At 41.8% G+C, this 23,001-nt stretch overlaps 1 protein-coding gene across 6 annotated transcripts in view; it reads right to left on the bottom strand.

The window, feature by feature from the left end:
- The window catches only part of LOC109920589 (prominin-1-A-like), a 237,273-nt gene that overhangs the window by 40,568 nt on the left and 173,704 nt on the right, over positions 1-23,001 (bottom strand). For all 6 annotated transcript variants that reach the window (XR_007263570.1, XR_007263572.1, XR_007263573.1 and 3 more), the window contains 4 exons: positions 20,295-20,366; positions 16,111-16,203; positions 13,529-13,582; positions 1,606-1,686 (listed from right to left, as the gene is read on the bottom strand). Coding sequence is in view for 3 of the 6 variants with exons in the window: in XM_048604798.1 (XP_048460755.1) it covers positions 1,606-1,686; positions 13,529-13,582; positions 16,111-16,203; positions 20,295-20,366 (300 nt within the window). In the remaining 3 variants the exon portion in view is untranslated. The remainder of the gene's footprint in view (positions 1-1,605; positions 1,687-13,528; positions 13,583-16,110; positions 16,204-20,294; positions 20,367-23,001) is intronic.

The raw sequence follows: 23,001 nt of genomic DNA, 5'->3' as shown, positions 1-23,001 counted from the left end.
TGTAACATGTCGCAGTGTCTGAAGCTCAAACTTCAACTCATCAACTCTGAGCTGAAGAACCTTGAGCAGCCAACATTTGCTATTACCAGTCACTGTGCACCCACTGACATCCTCCAGCTCCCACATATCATAGGTGCAACACATGGAGGCCACAAGGTCGCTGTGGAGAAATGGCAGGAAGGGTGGGAGGGGACACAAAGGGAACAGGGGGAGAGATGGGGTGAAGCAGAAGGGCAATGTGAAGATACAGGGGACTGCAATGTGGTGAGTGCAAAATGGAGAGCTGTAATGTGGATTTAGGGAAATTGGGGCCTCAAGAGGGCTGTGAATAGAGAGGGGAGCCACAAAGCACTGTAGGGAGACAGGGGCCCTACAAGGGAGAAACAGAGAGCTTTCAAGTAGGTGAGCTAGAGATAGACTGCAAGCGGGTCGGGGCAGATAAAGGTGCTGAGAAGTGGCTGAGGAGATAGAGAGGGGTGCAAGCGAGCCAGGGGACTTTAAGTGGTCAGTGATAAACAGGAAATCCATAAGTAGACCAGGAGGGAGAGACAGGGTAATTGAAAGGAGGCTGGAGGGGTGGGGTGGTTGTAGGTAACAGCAAGATGCTTAGGGGGAGATGGGGAGACTGCAAGGGAAGTGGTGAAGATTGAGAGGCTGCACTGTGGGTGGGAGAGAAAGAGGAAAGCAATAAGGGTGGGAGAGATAGGGAGGCAGCAAGGGGTGAGTAGATGGAGGCTGCAAGGGCAAGAAAAAGAGAGAGATGCTGCAAAAATGTGAACAGTTTCAAATCTATTAACAAAATAAAATGCAGCTAACTAAGAAATAAGGAAACCAGATATCTCCGAGCTAATGAATTAGATGGACATGAATGAGTAACCCTAACCCTGATGCACCTTAATACAACATATGTTAGGGAGCCACTATGATTAAAAAAAATGAAATGGATGTCTTTGCAATGAACATTATCAATTGTTAAATTTAGATCTGAGATGCAGTAAGAAAGCTAGTAACTGGCTGGTTAAAATATTCTAGCTTTGTCCGTGTGAGCCTGAAAAAAATATGAAAGATGTGCTTAGGGTGATGGTTTTTGTGTGTAAAAGTGTAAGTCAGTTAATTTGAAAAGAAATCTTTGTTGACAATTTATGCTCGTTGTTTGGACCAATTTAAATGCTGTTGGGTCGAGGGAATTAATGCTTTCCCTGTGTGTTGTAGTTTTAGTTTACTGCAGGTCAGATAGTGTTCTTTGAATTCCGTTTCTCTGTGAGTCCAAATGCTCCATATATCAACACAAATATAAGGATATTACTATGTGACTTTATTATCTAATAAGGAATTTAGTGAGAGTGTAAAGTAGCCCTCAAAACTAAAATGTAGCCCTTGAAAATCAAAAAATTGCCCTCAGGAGGAACCCTCAAAGCAACATCTTGTGACCTGATACAGATGCCTTTCATGACTTCAGGATGCCCCAAAGTGCTTTACAGCCAATAAGGTACTCTTGAATTGTAGTCACTGTTGTAATAGAGTATTAAAAATATGACAATATAAAGCAATTGGCTCTTTTGCTATGTACAAAATGCATTCTATAGAAGTCTATGAAAACATTACCTGCTTTACAATGTCGGTACCATTGTTGTTGATTAGGTACTGAGCGGCTTCAACAGAATTAAGTATACCTCCCACTTTTATCTGTGGAAAAGTAAAAGCAATTGCTTAGAATTACAGAAAAGGAATTGTACAGAAAAAGGCTACTCAGCCCAACTAGCCTACACTGCCACTTCTACTTCACCTGACCTTCCTCCTATCCTTCTCCATCTAACTATTTGTGTAGCAGTCTATTACTTTCTTCGTCATGTATTTATCCAGGTTCCCCTTATACATTTCTATAATTGTTGTCTGAGCTCCTAATGGTAGGAAGTTCGTCATTTGAACCATCCTCTTGTTTAAGAAAAGGTTCTTTGAACTCCTTATTCTATTTATTAGTGACTCCCATTTATGGTCGCTCACTTTCACCTCATAAAGAAAGTTACTTGTTCAGAAGAGTGATAATTGTGTAACTGAATCATACACTATTTTTCCAGGAAAATGGACAGCAGTTAACTTGTCCACTCATGTTTCTACTACCATTCATAAACCAGGAAGGAATATTTTAAGAAAGCCACACTATCCTTCATGCCCACTCTACCAGTCAATAAGATCATGGATGATCTGATCTTGGCTCCATTTTCTTGCCTGTTCCAAAAACCCTCGGCTCCTTTAATAATTGAGTCCCAAATCTTCTGGTTTCTAGATAGTCAAAGGTACATATCACTAGATTTAGATCCAAAAATCTGCATCTGCCTTAAATATATTCAATAACCCAATCTCTGCAAGTTGTGAAGAAAAGAAGCCAAGTGATTCACAACCCTCAGAGATATTCCTGCTCATCTCAGTCTTAAATGGACAAATTCTAATTCTGGAATTATCTCCCATGGATTCCCAAACTATGAGCTTAATATTATTTGTAATTGGCTAAATATTATTTTAATTGACTTTAATGGAGGATTTCTTTCCACAAGGCTGAGTGAGTTTTCTCAAGCTTTCATCCCAAACTCAGGTGCAACGTCCCTATGACATCCCTCTCGCCTGACGTTAACTGGATTTTCCTCCTACTTGCCCTCGAGTGAAGTACTTATCACTAAGTTATCCCAGGATCCCTGGCACTGGTGCCATCTTTGACCTCAAGCTATGCACCTGGGCAAGTGTTGGCTGTCCGAAATTCCCCTTAACCATCAATGCAGTAGCACAGCAGCCACAAAGCAACACTCTCATGCCATGTGGTTGGCAGTGCTGACACATCCTTGCACACAAAAATGCACATTCCTACCCCAATAATTGGTTAAGCACCAGGCCACCCAACTTACCCGTCCTTAGTGACAAACCATCTTCCAACCCTCTAAATCACTGCAACTCTTTCCATAATGCCCAGTATAGGCCAACATCTTATCATCATTCAATGTTGGACCATCAAAAATAGGGAAGATTTCAGTTTAAAACATTCACCAACACCAAAAGTGAACAGAAATCAAACAAACAAAGCTGCATTTGCCTGTTGGAACAGTCGTGGACAGCTTACATGTTGAGCACTAACAATTTGAGTCAATGAGTGATCACTGCACTGCATCTACTGGAACCAGATGTCAATTTAATCCTGTCTGGTTTCAAACGCCAGATGCTGTATCACTCTATCATGCTCAATGTTCTCCTCCTCAGAAGGCTGCTGTTGCTCTACCAACTATTCAGCATCCATCACATCCTCTCCTTGTTTGCTCCAGTTGTGCAGAGCACGGCTTACTGGGATTGCATGGCACACTCTAAATAGGTCTAAATAGGCCAATCCAAGAAGTGGAATCTCATCTTCAGCCTCAGTTGGAGAATGTATACGGAATCAACTGTAGTTGCTGAGGGTAGCCTTTGTACCCTAGTAACCAGCTCAGTAAGGCATCTGGCCCCTCAAATGCAGCATGAACATGAGAGTTCTCAAGGATATGGGCATCATGGCAGCTCCCAAGATACTGAGTGCAAACATCTATGAAGTAGAATTGATTATCACAGATTACTTGTATGTTGATGATATGGAACCCTTTCCATATGATGAACTCAGCTGTATTATGAAATCTCCCAGTGCAAAGTGAGAACACTATATAGTGCCCTTTACCTGGGAGAAGCCAACTATGTTACAGAAATCTGATGGCCAGGCTGCAGCACTCAACTCATCATCAAGAAATAAGATGAAGTGGTGTGATTGAATGCAAATGGCATCAGTACTCAATACCTTTGTTGGTGGACAATTGAGAGTTTCACACATATCCCCCATTGCTCCTTTCAAGCAGCCAATCCCATAAAAGTTAAAGACAGCTATCACCTCCCCAGCCACTTGGATAGGATGGCCATTCAGTCCTTCAGGTCAAAGGTCCTGCTCCAGCAGTTGGCATAGTTCTATGACAGTTTTCTGGGACAGCTTCAGTCTGCAGCAACATTGCGCCTTGCTTCCCCAGAGGAAATGGTATCAATGATGATGAACTCTGGCCCTCCTTATTTCCTGCACGTACTTGGGGGACATATAGCTGCAAGATTTTCTTGGCATTCCCTGGAACTTGTTAATAGACCTGGGTTTAATGGGTGTATCTGTTCCCCTTCCAGTTTTTTGCACGTTTGTTGCATGGCAGCATTAGCAATGATAACCCCTGCTGTGGTTGGATTCATTAGTTACACTTGCAATGAAATTGCATGGGAAACATAAGGAACAGAACACATCCTCAGTAACGTGAACAGTCAGCAGTCACATCATTTACAAATGACAGCTTTGCACACTGCTCCAAAGAATGGGTCATGGAGCACTCCAACAAGGAAGGCCATGGAATGATTCCACAAGGAATTTTAACGTTGGATCTTATTCTGATGAAAATATCTCCCTTCATGCTACGAAGATACAACTGGAGTTTGCAAGTAATACACGACAACTGACCCCTCTCCTTCTAGTCCAATGTTAACCGCGAAGGCCATTACTGTATATGTGAATCTGTTGCGTTATATCTGTACCTATAGATTATGACGAGTGGGAATCAGATCCCTGCGCCTGGGCAGCCTATGATGTCTTGCATTTATTTTGTGCTTTGTGGCCCATTGGGACATTTTTTAATGTCACCTGGGATTACCTGTGCTTCACAGAGATGTTTACCTTCAATCTGCAAGGACCAATGATATGGGTAAGATTTCTTGTGACCAGTTTTACACCTCATACACTTGTACATTGCAAGAACTATACATACACAATAATATGATTGCAAATTACTGCAAACCTGTACTCTGCAAGTGCATGCAACTTTTAAATTCACTCATGGGATGTGGATGTCGTTGGTTGGACCAGCATTTATTGCCCATCCCTAGTTGCCTTTGAGAAGGTGGTGGTGAGTTGCCTTTTTGAACCGTACAGCCCATTTGGTGTTCATACCCCCACAGTGCCAGTAGGGGAGAGTTCCAAGATTTTGACCAAGAGAACTGAAGGAATGACGATATATTTTCATGTCAGGATGGAGAGTGGCTTGGAGAGGAGTTTGCTGGTGGTAGTGTTCCTTGTAGCTACTGTCCTTGTCCTTCTAGATGGTAGTGGTTGTGAGTTTGGAAGATGCTGTCTAAGGAGTCTTGGTGAATTTATGCACAGTGTTTTGTAGATGGCGCATACCACTGCTGCTAATTATCAGTGGCAGATGGACTGAATGTCTGTGGGTGTGGTGCCAATCAACTGGTCTGCTTTGTTTTGGATGGTGATTAACGGTGTTATTGGAGTGGCACCCACATAGGCAAGCAGGATCGCACCCTTGACTTGTGCCTTATAGATGGCGGACAGGCTTTATGGTGTCAGCATTACTCACTGTAAGATTCTTAGCTTTGACCTGTTCTTGTAGCCAGAGTACTTATGAGTCCAGTTAAGTTTCTCATTAACGGTAAACCCGAGGAAATTGATAGAGAGGGATTCAGTGATGGTGATACCATTGAATGTCAAGGGGCAATGGTTAGATTCTCTCTTGTTGGAATTGATCATTGCCTGGTACTTGTGTAACCACTTGCCACTTGTCAGCCTAAGCCTGGATATTGTTCAGATCCATTGCATTTGAACATGGACTGTTTCAGTATCTGAGGCGTCACAAATGGTGCTGAACATTGTGCAATCATCAGTAAACATCACCACTTCTGACCTTATGATGAAGGAAAGATCATTAATGAAGCAGCTGAAGATGGATGGCCAACAGAATGAATTTGAGGCACTCCTGGAGCTGAGCTGACTGACCTCCAACAACCGTAGCCATCTTCCAATGTGCAAAATATGACTCTAAACAACTGAGAGCTTTCCCCTGAATCCCACTGACACCATTGGCTCCTTCATGTCACACTCAATCAATTGCAGCCTTTATGTCAAGGGCAGTCATTGTCACCTTACCTCTGGAATTCAGCTCTTTTCTCAATGCTTGGACCAAGGCTGTATTGAGGTCCGGAGCTGAATGGCCCATGCGGAGCCCAAAACTGAGCAGATTGTTGCTAAGCAAGTCCTGCTCGACAGCACTGTTGATTATACTTTCCATCACTTTGCTAATGATCAAGAGCAGACTGTTGGGGAAGTAATTGGCTAGGTTGGATTTGTCATGCTATTTGTGAACAGGACATAGCTGGGCAATTTTTCACATTGTCAGGTATATGTTAGTGTTGTAGCTCTACTGGAACAGCTTGACTAGTGCAGCAGCAAGTTCTGGAGCACAGGTCATCAGTTCTATTGACAGAATGTTGTCAGGGATCCCAGCCTTTGCACTATCCAGTGCCTTCAACCAGTGTTCTCTATAACATTTTATTCTTCTGCGTAGATCTCCAAGGTCCATGTGCAACAGAATCAGAAGTTAATGTTGTGATCCACAGCAGCACACCATTTGCCATGCACAGAATGTCAAAGCAGCTGCAAGTGCACACAGTTACAGCTTAGAGGGAACGTTGCCTGTTTCTTCATATTACGCAGAGTGAATCGAATTGGTTGAAGACTGAAATCTGTGATGCTGGGGACCTCCAAAGAAAGCTAAAGTTTGTTGCAAATGCTTCAGCTGTATCTTTTGCACTGATATGCTACACTCTCCCATTACAGAGGATTGGAAAGTTTGTATAGCATTCTCCTCCAACGAATTGTTTCATTATCCACCACCATTCATGACTGAATGCGGCAGGATTGCAAGCTTGGATCTGATTCATTGATATGGAATCACTTGGTTCTGTCTATCATTCGTTGCTTACACTATTTCACACACAAGTCATCCTGTTTGTAGCTTCACCAGGGTGAAAACTCGTTTGTAGGTATGCCTGGTGCTGCTCCTGAAATGCCCTCCTGCACTTTCCATTAAATCTTGAATTGCCCTTTGGAGGGCATCCTGTCGCTGAGAAGTTGAGCCTGTAATTTGGCTGAGGAAAGATACATTGCTCCACCCACTCTGCGTTTGGGTGGAGTTATTTTCATAGGTCACTTTAAGATTCGAAAGATCACGAAAAGCAATACAAGTTGTGCTGGACACCATGCAGCCCAGGTTTATTCTGGTCGTCAAACCTCCATACTCTTACTACTTGACATTCCCTGGACAGCCCAACACTTATTGATCCCCAATATGCTATCACACACCACCAGGAATTACAACTGCAACTTTCATCCTTACCCCTTGAATCCCATCATTACAGTTTAGTTCTGCCCACCGTTATGATACACACTCCCCTCATTAAGGCCATAGTAACAGTGACCACTACATCTCCCCTCCCACCGTATACCATGTCCTGCCACATGCCTCCCCCATCAGTTTATATGTTGAATTTTGCCTTTTCACCATCTTTATCCCTCAACATCCCAGATGGCTGCCTCCAAACCCCACTGTTGAGTTTCCCCACTTCTCTACGACAACAGTGTACCGCGATACCATCCCTCCATCCTTGATACGCATCGAATTGACCCCGAGGACTGAGATTGGTCCAACTGCCCAACCAGCTTAGACAGACTGCCATGACCAATCAAACTCCTGACTGTTCTCAGTATAGATCTCCAACTGACAGTCTGTGAATTCCCTGACTGATGGCTGCACCTACCACACGGACTGTGACCCACTCCCCAACTGTAGTGTGACAGGCACCCAGAATCTGAATGGCCCAATTGCCTGACATGCTCATGCAGCATGTATAACATGAATAGTTGTGGTCCCAACACTGACCTTGCGGAATTCCATTTAGACACTGGCTGCCATCATGAAAAAGACCCCTTTATCCTCACTTTCTGTATTCTGTCAGTCAGTCAATCCTCTATCCATGCCAATACCTTGTCCCATGGGCTCTTATCTTATTTAACAGCCTCCTGTGCAGCACCTTGTCAAAGACCTTTTGGAAATTCAAATAGATCACATCTACCGGCTCTCTTTTGCCTAGCTTAATCACTACCTCCTCAAATAATTCTATCAGCTTTGTTGGATATGACCTCCCCTTGATGAAGCCATGGTGACTCAACATATTGCGCCACATACTTCCAAGTGTTTCGCAATCTCATCCTTAATAATGGACTCTAAAATCTTACCATCAACCAAGGTCAGGCTGAACGGCCTGTATTTTCCTGTCTTCTGCCTCCTCACTTCTTAAACAGGGGTGGTACATTAACCATTTTCCACTCCTTTAGGACCACTTTGACTCCAATGATTCCAGTAAGATCATCACCAATGCCCCCACAATCTTCAGCTATCTCCTTCAGAATGGTTCAAAAAGGCACCTTACACGTCCTTCTCAAGGGCAACTAGGGATGGGCAATAAATGCTGGCTCAGTCAGTGATGCCCACATATCACGAGTGAATTTTAAAAATTGCATCAATCATGCACCTATAGAGTACAGTTTTGAAGTCATTTTACTCTGGGGTGTAGTCCATCCAGTCCAGGTGATTTATCCACCTTCAGATCTTTCAATTTTCCCAGCATCTTCTCCTTGCTAATGGTCATTACACTCCCCTCTGCCCCCTGACTCTCTTGAAGTTCTGATATGCTGCTGGTGTCTTCATTATGAAGACTGATGCAAAGTACCTGTTCAGCTCCTTGGCCATTTCTTTGTTCCCCATTACTACTTCTCCTGCCAAAATTTCCAGTGGTCCAAAGTACAGTCTTGCCTCTGTCTTACCTGTTACATATCTAAAGGAACTCTTGCGATCTTCTTTATATTAGTGGCTAGCTTACCCTCATATTTCACCTACTCCCCCCTTATTGCCTTTTTAGTTATCCTCTGCTGATTTTTAGGGGCTTCCCAATCCTTTGGCTACCCACTAATCATCACTAGATTGTAAGCTTTTTCTTTTGCTTTTATGCTGTCCCCTACTTCCCTCACCAGTTATGGTTGCATTGGCCTCACCTTTGCCTTTGTAGTTACCTTACTCAATTGTAATACCATTGCATTTGATTCCAGGTTCTCCCTCTCAAACTGCAGGGTGAATTCTATCATATTAAGGTCACTGCCCCCTAGGGTTTCCTTCACCTTAAGCGTCCTAATCAAGTCTGCCTCATTACACATCACCAAATCCAGAATTGGCTGTTTCCTATTGGACAATACCACAAGCTGCTTCAAAAACCTATATTGTACACATTCCACAAGTTCCCTTTCTTGATATCCACTGTCAACATGATTTTCCCAGTCCACCTGCATATTGAAGTTCCCCCATTGTAATAGTGCCTTTCTTACATGCCTTTTCTATCTCCTGATATATATTCTTTCCCACACTAATCCCATCGGGGTCCTTTTTCCTTGCGGTTTCTCAACCCACACAGATTCTATGCCTTCCTTGGATATTTAGTTTCAGTCCTGATCCCCATGCAGCCACATCTCTTTGATACTTACAACATTGCACCTGCCAATTTCAATCTGCGCTACAAGCTCATTTATCTTGTTTCATATTCTCTGTGCATTTAACTACAACACCCTCAGTCCTGCATTGACTGCTCCCTTTTTCATAGTTGTCCCCTTATCTGCTGTGCCTGAAGTTATATTCCTGAGCCTTTCCATTCTCTCTGCCCTATTACTTCTTCTGGAAACTTTAATAACCTTTGCTGGGCCCTCCCTACCTTTAACCTTTTCCATAATTATCCATGCAACTGACCGCAACTCCACCATCCCCACCAATATTTAGTCTAAGATGAGGCAAGGCAGGGATAGTGTCAGCATCCAAGTGAGTATGGTGGCTCAGTGGTCAGTACTGCTGTCTCACAGCGCCAGGGACCCAGGTTCAATTCCAGCCTCGGGTGCCTGGTCTGTGTGAACTTTGTACATTCTCCCCATGTCTGCGGGGGTTTCCTTCAGGTGCTCCAGTTTCCTCCCACAGTCCAAAGATGTTCAGATTAGATGAATTGGCCATGCTAAATTGCCCTGTAGTGTTCAGGGTGGGCACGCTGGGTGGATTAGCCATGGGAAATGGTAGCGGGGTGGGTCTGGGTGGGATGCTCTTGTAGGAATTCTATGATTCCAAAATGAGTGTGTGCCATGAGAGTGAGCAGCCCTCAGATGCGGCCTGGTCCAGTTGTGAGCTGGAACCCTGTCCCTGTGCATAAAGTGTCCTCACAGCAAAAGAAATCAGTGTACTCCAAAGTGCAGCATTAAAGGCAGAGATGTGCAGTAAGTGGATCAGAGATTTGCCATGATGACACAGTGAGGCTGGTACAAGTCAGATGTCAACGTATGTGGAGGTGGGGTGCATGCAGCTGCAGCCCATGGAGTGTGATCTGAGGTGCTGGTAACAGGTGTCCAAGATGGAGGTCAGGAGGAGTAAGTGGTAAGCTGGAGTTGCCAGGTACCTGCTCAGACTTTCATCTCAAGAATTTGTGGCATCTAGTTTCTATTCAGTGGGTGGAAGAATAGCAGCCTGCATTTTAATGTGGTAAGATAATGTAGTAATAGGGCTGATAATGACCAATAATCCATGTTAACTGGCTTCTCACCACTCACGTGTGAAAATTTCATCTTGAAGTAAAACCCTAGACTTGGTTGGAAAATGTGACGTTTTGGTCTCGATGTTGAGAAGGGCCTCACTTCCCATCCAAGAGAGTTGATGGAGCAATGCATCACTGTGTGAGAGAAGCCAGAGAAATCCTATCTGAAACCTGGTTCCAGGATGAAAGAGCTGGATTTGGACTTGGTTCAAAGTATGTGTGGTCCTGATTATTTTTGCCATCTTTAAACTTTTCTTATTACTGAACAAATGTTTTCTTACCCCCATATGATTATATATTATCTACATGCTTGGTATCTTCAGGTAATCCCACTTTCAAGTATCTGCACTTACTCCTACTCACCTTAAAGGAGGAAGCAGTATTCAATGAGACAGGACACGAGCATTGCATGGTATTAATGTTAGACTGCTTCAGTCAGCACATGATATTTGAGTATTGTGTAGTGAAGTCTCTTATTATTGGTAGCACAATCCTGAGTCATCTCCTTTGGGCCCTTTCGTAATCAGTTAGCCTTCAAAGTTTCAGAGTCTCCACAGACCACTAAATTGCCCTAAAATGCTTGAGTATTTCATCCTGAGCATCCTGTGGACAGTGTTTAACTGAGACAGGCAGTATTTTGTGTAGTTTCTTTCAGCAAGCAAATGTACTAAGAGGGAGACTAGACGTCCCTTTGAAAATCTCCCAGTCTTGAATGGCAATGCACTCCCTTGAAAAGCTGATAAATAGAATGAAACTTTGCTTCCAGAGATGTGTGGAATCATCACTGATTCTGTACTTTCACGAACAAGGTGGGTGTAAGCATGGAAGATGTGTGCAAGGCAACTGTTACTACAATCCTTGCACATTGTAGCATCAGTGTTGCTTTGCATTGCAGTGCAACACCTTGGCTACAGGTCTGAACATCAAAGTTCAAGGATCCGTGATACTTAAGACTATCTGCAGCCAAGGAATCAATTGCTTGTGAGAGGTGAGTAATGCTTAGTGATTAAAATTATTTTCAGAGGCTGTTCATCTCTCAAATGGGTGCAACATCACCAGGTCTAACAGTGATGAAGATACCAGAGCAGTTGATTTAAGAGTGCATGTGAACGCATATTTGCAAAACTTCAAGTATTCAATGATGTAATACCATACAACACCCTTGTCTCAATGTGCAATAAATGATTTTTTCCTTCCGTTCCCTCCCAAAATATCGAAGTGCAGTCCTGGCATCTGCAGTTGGGATGGAGGAAGCCTATTCTATAGTTAGTCTTATTGGCCTGGAAGACATTGCTGGCCATATCCAGCGGGTAATTGGGCCTGAAGGATCCAGGGCCACTGACAGTCTCCAGCGCTGAAGCAGGCCCACCTTCCTCAACTTAGACTTTTGCACTTTGGTGTCACAGATGGGGGAAGTAGATGGGCTAAGTACCTCTAAAGCATCTGAAAGGAAGCATCTAGGGGTCCTGTGTGTGCTTTCCTCCCTGTTAATGTCTGTTAGCACTACTCTGTCTCCCTGAAATGAAGGGGCACCTGGAGCAAGTACAGAGGTGTCTCATGTCCCTCTCACCTTGCCACTGATGCTGAGCAACAATGCGACAGCAATGGACAGCAGTTCCTGGGTCTTCACAGCATTAGCCAGATTATCCATACGGGCAGCCAGTTGCGGGCATGCCAGAGCCTGCACTTACTAATGACTTTGATGGACACCTCCATCATTCAATCAAGTTTACCGATTGCTTCTAACAAACCTGCTGCCACCCCTGTGTTCACTCGTGCATTTTGATGAAATCATTAATGGCCAAGACCATGCAACCATATTCTGCCTGGGGCTGTTCAGGACCCTGGTCTTAAGCAGTCCTTTGAGTGCCAGAGACCTGGGGTATTTCTTCGTCAACCAGTTGCAGAGATGTGTCAGTGACTTGTTCAGATGAATGTGTTCCTCAATCTAGAAAGAGTACCCACTTAGTTGAAAGTCTCTGAGCTGGTGGAGAGTGCAAGTGGAAGCCTTCTCAGTGCATCCTCTGAGGGATAATTGGATTCCTTCTCAGAGGTAGAGGTGGAGCTGACTGTTTTCAATGTTGGTCTCTTTCTTGTCAGAGTTTTAGTAAAGGCTGCTAGTCCCTGTACAAGGGAAGGGAGGGAATTACTTGTGTAAAATGGACAAATGGAGAATCACAGAATCATACAGCACACAAGAGACCCCTTGGCCCATCAAGTCTGTTCCCCCAAAAGGAGGGGAGGGGAGAGGAGTGTAGAACACCACAATGAAGCTTACTGGGTTGGTTATCATCTCAGTATCCACACATTGTTTGTCACACTCTTCTCCAGTCATGTCTAAAATCTTCTCAATGGGCAGAGCAGTCTTATGTTAAGTATCAACAATTTGCACTTGAGTCGTCGAAGAGACAGATCTGATTATCAGTATTGTTATCTCACAGATCTAACGGAATTTTGATGAAACAGTGAGTGAAGCTTGCTCATGATGACAAATTGAAAACAAGTAAATCAAATGGAAGTTGATCCATGTCCACAGGGGAATGGTGGATGCCGGCCTGCTGTTCCACGCCTGCATAGAGTCAGAGTCATACAGCATGGAAACAGACGCTTTGGTCCAGACAGTCCATGCTGAACATAATTCCAAACTAAACTAGTCCCACCTGCCTGGTCCTGGCCCATAGCCTCCAAACCTTTTCTATTCATGTACTTATCTAAATGTCTTTTAAACGGTGTAATTGTACTCGCATCCACCGCTTCCTCAAGAAGTTCATTCCACATGCAAACCATCCTTTGTGTAAACAATCAGCCTCTTATGATTTTTTAAAATCTCTCTCCTCTCAATAGTAACACCAGCAGCACTGAAGGCATGTACCTTTTTGTAGCATCTATCCAATCTAGAACATGGAGAGTAATCCAAAGATAGAGGGCAAAAGAAGATAGTAAGTACAACTTCAAATAAATGATATATGGAATTTTCAACAATGAAAAGATGTCTTTAGCCAAACATTAATTGATTTACCTTTAAGTTTGCTGCTGAGTTTTGGAGGGTTCCAATACTTTCATTCAATGTGTTCTATTGAAGTAAACAGATTATTTAAATCAGAAATTATAACAAAAATTGAAACAGCCAATATGAAAAGAAAGTTTCTGTCCTCTGCTGGATATCTGTAAATATTTACTTCTCCCTGCTCCCAATGTTTGGATGATTAATGAGGGTTTTAAACTGCACCATTAGATAATATAGTTGGAGAAAGTTCAATGTACTGTTAAGATAACTATCAGAGATATTCACTGTTTAATTATGTATATTTCAATGCAAGGAGCTGGGTGAATAAGGTAGATGAGCTGATGACATAGATGAGCACTTGGAGATATTGCTATTACTGTCACATAGATTAAAGGAGGACAGGAACGGAGCTCACATTCACAATGATATAGCTACCAGACAGAATAGAGATGGGGGATAAAAATAACACTGGTGAGAGAAACTGTCACAGATGTGAGGAGACATGATATATTAGGAGAAGCATCAAAACAGGCTACATTGGATCAAACTAAAGAACAAGAGGAGGAATCACACTACTGGAACCATACCATTGACTTCAAATTACAGCAAAATAGAAAACTAGATATGTAGACAAATTGCTGACAAAAGTGTAGAAACAGCAGTACAAAAGTAGCATGGGATTCTAGCCAAACTGCTACGAATTGGGATAAAATCAGTGTAAAATATATAGAGGAAGTGGAATTCTTAAAATGCATTCACAAGAATATCTGTAGCCACTATCTTGTATTGGGGTCACCCAGTTCTAAGCCCAGCTAAACACTTAACCTATTTGAAGAATGAGATATGATTACAATTAAAAATGGCCCAGGGATTCCAAGAAGTAGAAATCACAGCCAGTTGCCACTCTTCTCTGAATTTATTTTCTATTAGCACTGAGTTCCTCATTTCTAGGTGGAAATTCTGATCCTTACTCCTTCAGAAATGCAGATCATATGTGAAATCAACACAATTGCTCATACTGCAGGATCGTCAGGGGCAGCCAAACCACATCTCCTTTCGCAGCAGCCAGTGGACTGTGTTCTGACATTTAAAAGTCAATCACACAGCCAGACCCTTTGACAGCTTCTATGAAGTGATAAGCATGTCAGATAATTGTCGGGTTAGGGTAGCAGTTGGTAGGTTGCCAGGTAAGTGCAGTATTTAAGATAGGTCAGTGTCTTGGGGATGAAGGTGTCATGGTTGGTGGCAGCTGAGGTGGGGTGTAGGAGCTGGCAGCACAAAAGCTGGACATTAGGACTGGCACCAGGAAAGGATGTTGGTGCAAGCAGACTGAGGGCTGTTAGACCGGTGGGTGAGAGAGGTTGTTGGATTGAATGGGGTCTGGTCAGTTGCGGGATGATTGTCAGTGGGGATTGGGGATATGCGGGAGCATAAGGTGGGGGGATATATTTGGGGTTGGAGCGAGTAATGATTGGGAGATCAGCTTAATAGTTACCCAAGAGTCAGACGAGATTATTAATTGTCCAACTTTTCTTTAATTAACTATTAATTAAAACTGAACGCTCCAAGTTTCCCGCCTTTAATGGATTCCTTCAGAGGATTCCATATGCAGGGGAACTGGTCATTGGAATCTTCAATTTCCTGGGCAATTACAACGGAGCCCGCTGTATCTGGGATTCCCCACAGCCCCAATTCCAGTCTGCACAGCTTCAAAGTCTATCTGGTTATCAGAATATCCAGGCCAATGTATCAATATGTTTAATATCAACTGAAGATACTTTACTGGTCAAGTTACCTGATTTTTTTAAAGTAAGAAATTCAGAGATATGTCTTTAGAATAAAAGAAAATAGAGTTATGGAATAATTTACTAAAAAATTGAAGACAGTAGTATGAGGAGATGACTCTGGAGGAAGAAAAGGTTTCGGGAATATAGCAGAAGATGGCTAAAATGGAGTTGATGAATGATGCCAGGTATTTTGGGTCCATTGGCTGTTTTCTGTTCTTAATTATTACATAGCATTAACATTCTGACAATAAACACAAAATTAAAAATGTCTTCCAGGAAATACTTTTTAGATGTTTAGAACAAGGACTTACCCGGGCTTCAACATATTTCTGATTAGCATTTTAAAAAATCAGGAAGTAAAAGTTAGTTAAAGTACATAGCAGACAGCAATTAACATGCAAACATTTAAAATGTTTTATGAAACACAGATAGTTTCCAAACTAAGAATGAAAAGTATAAGCAGTGAAGGGACGGCATAAGACCTAGCTTCATCAAATACTGTTCAGCATTCAATGCTGTTCAGCTATTAACCTTTGACCAGCAATGAGCAAGACATCTGCTGCTGGGGTCCTGGATCTCAGAGAAGCCGTTACTGTCTAATTCAGCATCTGAACAGCACTATATTAATAGAGTGGGCCTTCCTTAACACAGCTAATGCAGGTTTTTCATTAGCTATCCAGGCAGGGTCAAGATCACTTTCGCTTCTGTTAAATAATGCTCATTTTCACAAACAGGATGTACTACAGCTGCCCAAGCAGAAGTTTAGAGGTTTGTTGCAAAAAAAAAGGTTCTCTGTACTTTTCTTACCAAAGTTTGTTCTAGTGGTATAACTTGCTGCTTGTGGATTGCTCGAATATTGTTTACGTGGCCTCTTAATGCATTCGCTAGGGCTCCTGCAGGCTGAAAATGTTCAATATTATGTTGAGACAGTTAAGCACTGGAAAAAGCATTAAATATGAATAAGTCTTTTGCCTCAAATATGCTGTCCAATATAGCAATGAATCCCTTTATGATAGGGTTAGGGTGATATATCAAATACATGCTGGTTATGTCAAACATTTGCAACATCAGTTTTCTGTAAATTAGTGATTTTAGCTTTTCATTTAGGACAGACTGGTCCTTATCAGCTGCTTGCACCATTTTACAAAGGTTACAAGACACAGAGAATACTGAGTGGATGACAAGAAATTGATTCAAGAGCAGTCAGTATTCCAATGACAGGATTCTATTAGCATCAAAATCATTGTAAATTCAAAACACAATTCTCCTTCCATCTCGCCTTGAAACACAGAGCACAGTAGAAAACCATTCAATGTGTGCATTTGTCACTAATTTGAATTAATGATTACTCTCCATAGCCTTGTAACCATTTCCTTTTCAAAATATCCAATCCCTTTAAAAACATAGCACTGAAACTGCCTCACCACCCTTTCAGGTATTTCATTCCAGATTTTTTTTTTTTTTTTTTTAAGAACTGTAGATTTGGATTTTAAATTTCCTCAGAAGCTATTGACATTTGTTTGCCACCAGTTGGGTAATGGCACAGGACAGAATGATCCTCAATGGTGCCAAATGACAAGACATCAATGCACATCATGCTTTTTCAATTAATTATTAGATAACTTAGTCAAATATGTAGGTTGTAAACAATGTTTTAAAGGAGCAAAGTGAAATAGACAGCCGGAAAGATCTGGGGAGAGAAACACAGAGCACAGCATCTAGGCAACTGAAAGCATGACAATTAGGGGTGGAGCAATTAAAATTAGGGATGCTCAGGAGCCTGAAATTGGATGAACGCAGGGCTGGAGAAGAGTACAGAAATATAAAATGCCATGCGAAGTTTTTAAAATGAGGCTGAGAACTATAAGAAGAATACTGGGAGTTAGTGTGGGTTAGTAAGCACAAGGTTGATGGTAGATAGGACTTTACTCATAATAGAGTGTGGGTGGCATTGATCAGAGAACCGGCAGCAATACAGATAAGGCCAATGTGAAATTGGGCAATGTTAAGGATATGGGGTTCAAAACCCACTCAGCTCACTGTTAAATGTGACATAAGATTGTGAATATTCTGGTTCAGCCTTTCACAGTTGTCGGGAAAAGGGATAAAATCTGTGATGAGGGATTAGAGTTTGCAGTGGGGACTTCAATATTCTCAATACTAAATTGGAGAAAAATATTCCTCACCCAGTACTGGATGCCAGCAAAACAGTCTGGCAAAACAGTCAGACAAAAAGGATGCTAATGAAGTAAAGCTGTTTACTGAGGGTCTTGAATGTCTGTCCTGGAGTTGTGTCGTAACATGTTTGAATAGGTTGATTGAAAATATATTTTTATATGCATAAACTTATGTGTTTTCAGATCATCTCACTGAAGGTAGCATGTAGATATTAAACAGGAGGGCAACAAGGATCGCATCCTCAGGGAATACCACAGCAATGGGAAGAAATGTCATTGATGGCAATTCTCTGTCAATGATTAAATAGATAAGAATGGAACCAGGTGAGAGCAGTTCCACCCAACTGGACAACAGTGGAATGACATTTGAGTAAAATGAAGCAATCAGACAGGTTAAGAAGGATAAGGAGGGATATGAAACATTTGTCGCCCACATAAAACGTAATTTGTCACTTTTAGTAGAGACATTTTGGCATTGTGATGGGGCACATACCTGATCGGAGATTCAAAGTCCCGGGGCTGATGAGCAGAATTTGGTAGGCAACAACACATTCAAGGAATTGAAAAGAAAGTGGGGCTGGAAGTGGGGTAGCAGCTTGCAAGGACGGAGCATTTGTTTTGTGAGAGCAGGGATTACAGTGACAATTTTAAAGGAGAAAGGGATCCATTAATAGCAGCTGACATGCGGACCATGAAATAAAGTCAAGAGGTCAGCAATTTGATGAGAATAAAGTTGAGGGTGCAAGAGATAAATCTCATGTTCAAGTTGAGCTTAGAGAGGGTTAAAAATAGGATAAAAACTAGAGAAGGTTAAAAGTTTAGTGTTAAGGCAGGAAGAACCCTTAGAGCAAGGTGAGCCGGGCATGTTCATGCAAGCAAAACAGTAAACAATATATTCAGCACAGATATATAAGCAGCAAGAATGTCTCAGCCTATGGAAATTTATTTCAAAATTTTCAGACTGTTATTTTTCTTTTTTTCTTTTATTCATGGGATGAGGGGCACCACTGGCTAGGCAGCATTTATTGCCCATCCCTAATTGCCCAGAGGGCAGTTAAGAGTCAACCACATTGCGGTGGGTCTGGAGTCACATGTAGGCCAGACCAGGTAAGGATGGCAATTTCCTTCCCTAAAGACATTAGTGAACCAGATGGGTTTTTCCAATAATTGACAATGGATTCATGGTCATCACTAGATTCTTAATTCCAGATATTTATTGAATTCAAATTCCACCATCTGCCATGGCGGGATTCAAACCTGGATCCCCAAAACATTATCTGGGTCTTTGGAATAACAGCCCAGCCATAATACCACTAGGCCACCGCTTCCCTTTTTGTATATTAATGTTCTAAAGGGTTTTTAACTTATCAAGGGTAAACTGATTGATTATAAAAATATTAGGCCAGATATAACTTATTGAGTAAACAACCTCATATTTATAGATAAAATAAAATAAATTACTGTGAATGCTGGAAGTGTGAAACTCACAAAAACAGAAATTGCTGGAGAAACTCAGCAGATCTGGAATCATCTTCAGAACTGAATAATCGTCACTGAGCTTGAAATGTTAACTTTGTTTTCTCTCCACAGATGCTGCCAGCTCTGCTGAGTATAGATTTCTATTTTCACGTGTTCCATATTTGTAGGAGTTGAACTATGGAACCAAGTATATCCAAAGCTACAGTGCACTTTCTGGTCAGAATATTCACCATTCTCAGTGCTTTATGAATTTGTACTCACATACAAATATGTAAAGAACAGCAGAGATTAATGAAAAGCAGGTTAGTGTTCATTGTAATTGTAAGATTTCTCTCAAAAAAGAGCATAGACCAGCCCATGAAACCAAATGTCCAGGTGTAGCAGTAAAGCACAGAGAGTAGAAAAAGATTCAATCATCATCTACCCCTAAGTTAACTAATTGTGGTTTGGGTACTACTGATGGTTCACAACTTATCATCATTATGCTTAAGGCAATGGAGACTTTCAAGAAAAATCAGTCATCGTTCTAACTTGTTGCTGCTACTTAACACTCATGTGGATTTAGATGCCAAATATCAGAGAGTACAGAGGGAAGTATGAAGCTTGTCCAGACTAATATTCACTTAAGATATTGGAAGAGCAACAGCTGCCAATGCATCCCTGTTTGCCATTTTCAAGACAGAAAACAAAGGAGTGGAAAACTGACATTGATAAGTGAAGCCTTAATGGAGATATTTCTTCATGTTAGTGAGAGAGACCTTATCTCAATAGATAATTATTTTGCAAAACAATAGTCACCACTGGGAATTGACATAGAAAGAGCATTATAGGAAGCACAATGCAGTCAATCTATTTAATCAGGATTACATTTCCTTTGTAGGATAACATTAACTTTTAAAATCTACAAGTCTCTGCTGCAATAAAGAAATTAAGCTTAGTTTGTGATCTGCAAAAAAAGTTACATGTTAATAGTTTCTGGTACAGCACCCCAGTAATCCAGTATAAATTTCCTACTTTATAAAATGTAGTTTCCACCACTATCAAAAGAGAAAACATTCACATAACAAATTTACTCATACAAATTCTGAAAATTTAGATGATAAAAGAGGTAGCAATTGGTAAACAGACTTAAAAATGGTTACTTGCACTACAATTAATTTATATTTAGTTATCAGTAATAGTATCAAATAAATAACCTACAGGAATCTGAAAATGTATCTCTATGTCCTTACAAAAAGGTGAGCAAATACAACTCTCTTTGTGCCTGCCTGAGTATCTGTCTCTTTCCCCACTGTCTCACTCAAATTGTATCCAGCTTCCAAAATCAAAACATACCAATGAGTTCGCTTTCGCCTCTAGATCATTCGCAAATGTGCGAAGATCCGTCTTAGTCACACTTTTCTTGAGCTGAAAAGTTAAGAGAAATAAACATTGAAGTGAACTTATTAGACAGTGCTAAAATGTACCTTTGCACAAAAGCAATAATGTCTGGTTGACAGACAGATCTTCTATAGAGTTATATAAAATCATTCCTTGAATTTCACATGTCTTTCACATGAATGATCTATAACTCACTCTGGAATTCTGCTCCACTATCCAACTTAGGTCACAAGTACTGTTACGATTCAAACACTGTGAATGTTGAAGAAACTCAGCGGGTTCTTCAGAATGACAGTCATATCAGACTCGAAACATTAACTCTCCATTGAAGTTGCCAAACTTGCTGAAATCTCCATCATTCTCTGTATTTGTTTCAAATTTCCAGCATCTGCATTATTTTGCTTTTATTTGATTGTTATGTCTCATTAAGGTTGCACACTGGAAATCATGTTCTAATGTTCCTGGAGTCATCACACAAGTTCAAGATTTAAAAACTTCACAAAATTCCCGGACACACCTTAGATACAGATTGATAAAGAGCATGGACCAGGTTTCTGAATTGAAGAAAAATCACTATTGACTACAAGTAATTACATTCTTGTTACAGCTAAACAGTTATTAATGGGCAGCACAAAATACTACTAATTAAAATTAAAACTAGCCCTCTTATTAAATTCTTTTAGACATACAGACAGGTAAACAGACAGGGAAATAGGTTATTAGACGGGGATGGGAAACTATTTGGAAAGGCAGTTCAGTAGACCTTTTGTGGGTACTGCTGTTGACATGATGCTTATGACTTTTTTGCTGGCTAGCACTTTGTTTCAGTCATCCTTCTGCAGTTGCTTCTACTGGTTCATGAGAGACACAAGATAGCTGGTTCACTTTTAAAAAGACTCTGACTTATCAGTTAAAGTCACAGTTTACAGCAACTGTTGCAGAAAAGGTAAACTGGTTTTCTTCAGGTTTACAGTGAGTTTTGACGACTCCATGAGACTGCTTCTGACCCGAGGAAGAACTGAACACTTTTCTCTTTCTAACTTGTTCCTTGCTCCAAGATGTTCAGTTACCTGAGAATCAATCACATCAATTTGGCAGGCAAAAGTTCTTTATCATTGATGACTGGGCACTAGTACATTAACCAATCAACTTCTTGTTGCCAGTAAACTCAGGCACTTCAACAGTGATATCGCTGCCCTGCAAGAGATTCGAAGAGCAGGTTGCTGAGGGAAGAAGGTGGTGGTTACACCTTCTTCTGGAGAGGAAAACCCAAGGATCAACCAAGCACACATAGAATTGGATTCAACATCAAGAACAAACTCATCAAACACCTCCTGAAGCTTGGCATCAACAATCATCTCAGGACTCTCCGTCTACAACTTGCCAAGAACAAGCAGGGTGTGAGTGCCTATGCCCCAATCCTTGATGACATAGATGAGTCCAAAGAAGGCTTCTACTCCACCCTAAGTATGATACTCACCAACATCTGTAAGGAAGATAAAAGTACCTTCGTTAGAGACTTCCACACCAGGTTTGGATAGGTTGCAAAACCTTGGAAAAGAACCAAAAAAGGAGCTCAGGAATTGTAATTCCAACAGGATTCTCCTGCTCACCAAATGTGTTGAACACCAACTTGTCAGTGCCAACACACTGTTCCACCAAAAAGACAAGTTCAAGATTTCTTGGAGACAACCACGATCAATTATATCATCACTCAAACCCAAGACCAAATGAATGTCCTGGTTACAAAGTTGCAACCAGTGCAGACAACTGCTGGATGGAATACTTGCTCATCCACTTCTCAATGTTCATCGATACCACCAAAAGCAGCTGAAGACAAAGAAACTGCTCAGAAAAATGCTCAATATTGGAGGGCTTCAAGAGCCAAGCACACTAGTAAGCTTCCAGCAATGCCTTCACCAAAATCTTCAAACAGTTCATTTTAATGAAGTGGAAGAAATATGGAAATGGCTGAAGATAGCCATCACTTCATGCTATGAAGAAACCATGGCTACATGATAAAGAAACATGAACCACTCTGGCTTGACAAGAATGGCCACATCATCCAAGATCTCATCGACAAGAAGAGGAAAGTTCTCTGTGCTGGCGAATCATCACCACCAGCGAGGTAAAAATGAGAACTCATCAAACAGCAAAGTCGGAGTTACAAAGAAGAATGAGGAAAATCAAGAGATAGTAGGAACTGCCGATGTTGGAGAATCTGAGATAACAAGGTGTAGAGCTGGATGAACACAGCAGGCCAAGCAGCATCAGAGGAGCAGGAAAGCTGACGTTTCCGGTCAAGACCCTTCTTCAGAAATGGGGGAGGGGAAGGGGGTTCTGAAATAAATAGGGAGAGAGGGGGAGGCGGATAGAAGATGGATAAAGGAGAAGATAGGTGGAGAAGAGACAGACAGGTCACAGAGGCGGGGTTGGAGCCGGTAAAGGTGAGTGTAGGTGGGGAGTTAGGGAGGGGATAGGTCAGTCCAGGGAGGACGGACAGGTCAAGGAGGCGGGATGAGGTTAGTGGGTAGGAGATGGGGGTGGGGCTTGAGGTGGGAGGACTGGTTAGGGGCGGGGACTAGCTGGGCTGGTTTTGGGATGCGGTCGGGGGAGGGGAGATTTTGAAGCTTGTGAAGTCCACATTGATACCCTTGGGCTG

This window comes from Rhincodon typus, chromosome 1 (assembly GCF_021869965.1).
Source record: "Rhincodon typus isolate 14 chromosome 1, sRhiTyp1.1, whole genome shotgun sequence".
NCBI lineage: Eukaryota > Metazoa > Chordata > Chondrichthyes > Orectolobiformes > Rhincodontidae > Rhincodon > Rhincodon typus.
The sequence above is the reverse complement of the archived record's forward strand: the minus strand, read 5'-3'. Positions and strand labels throughout refer to the sequence as shown.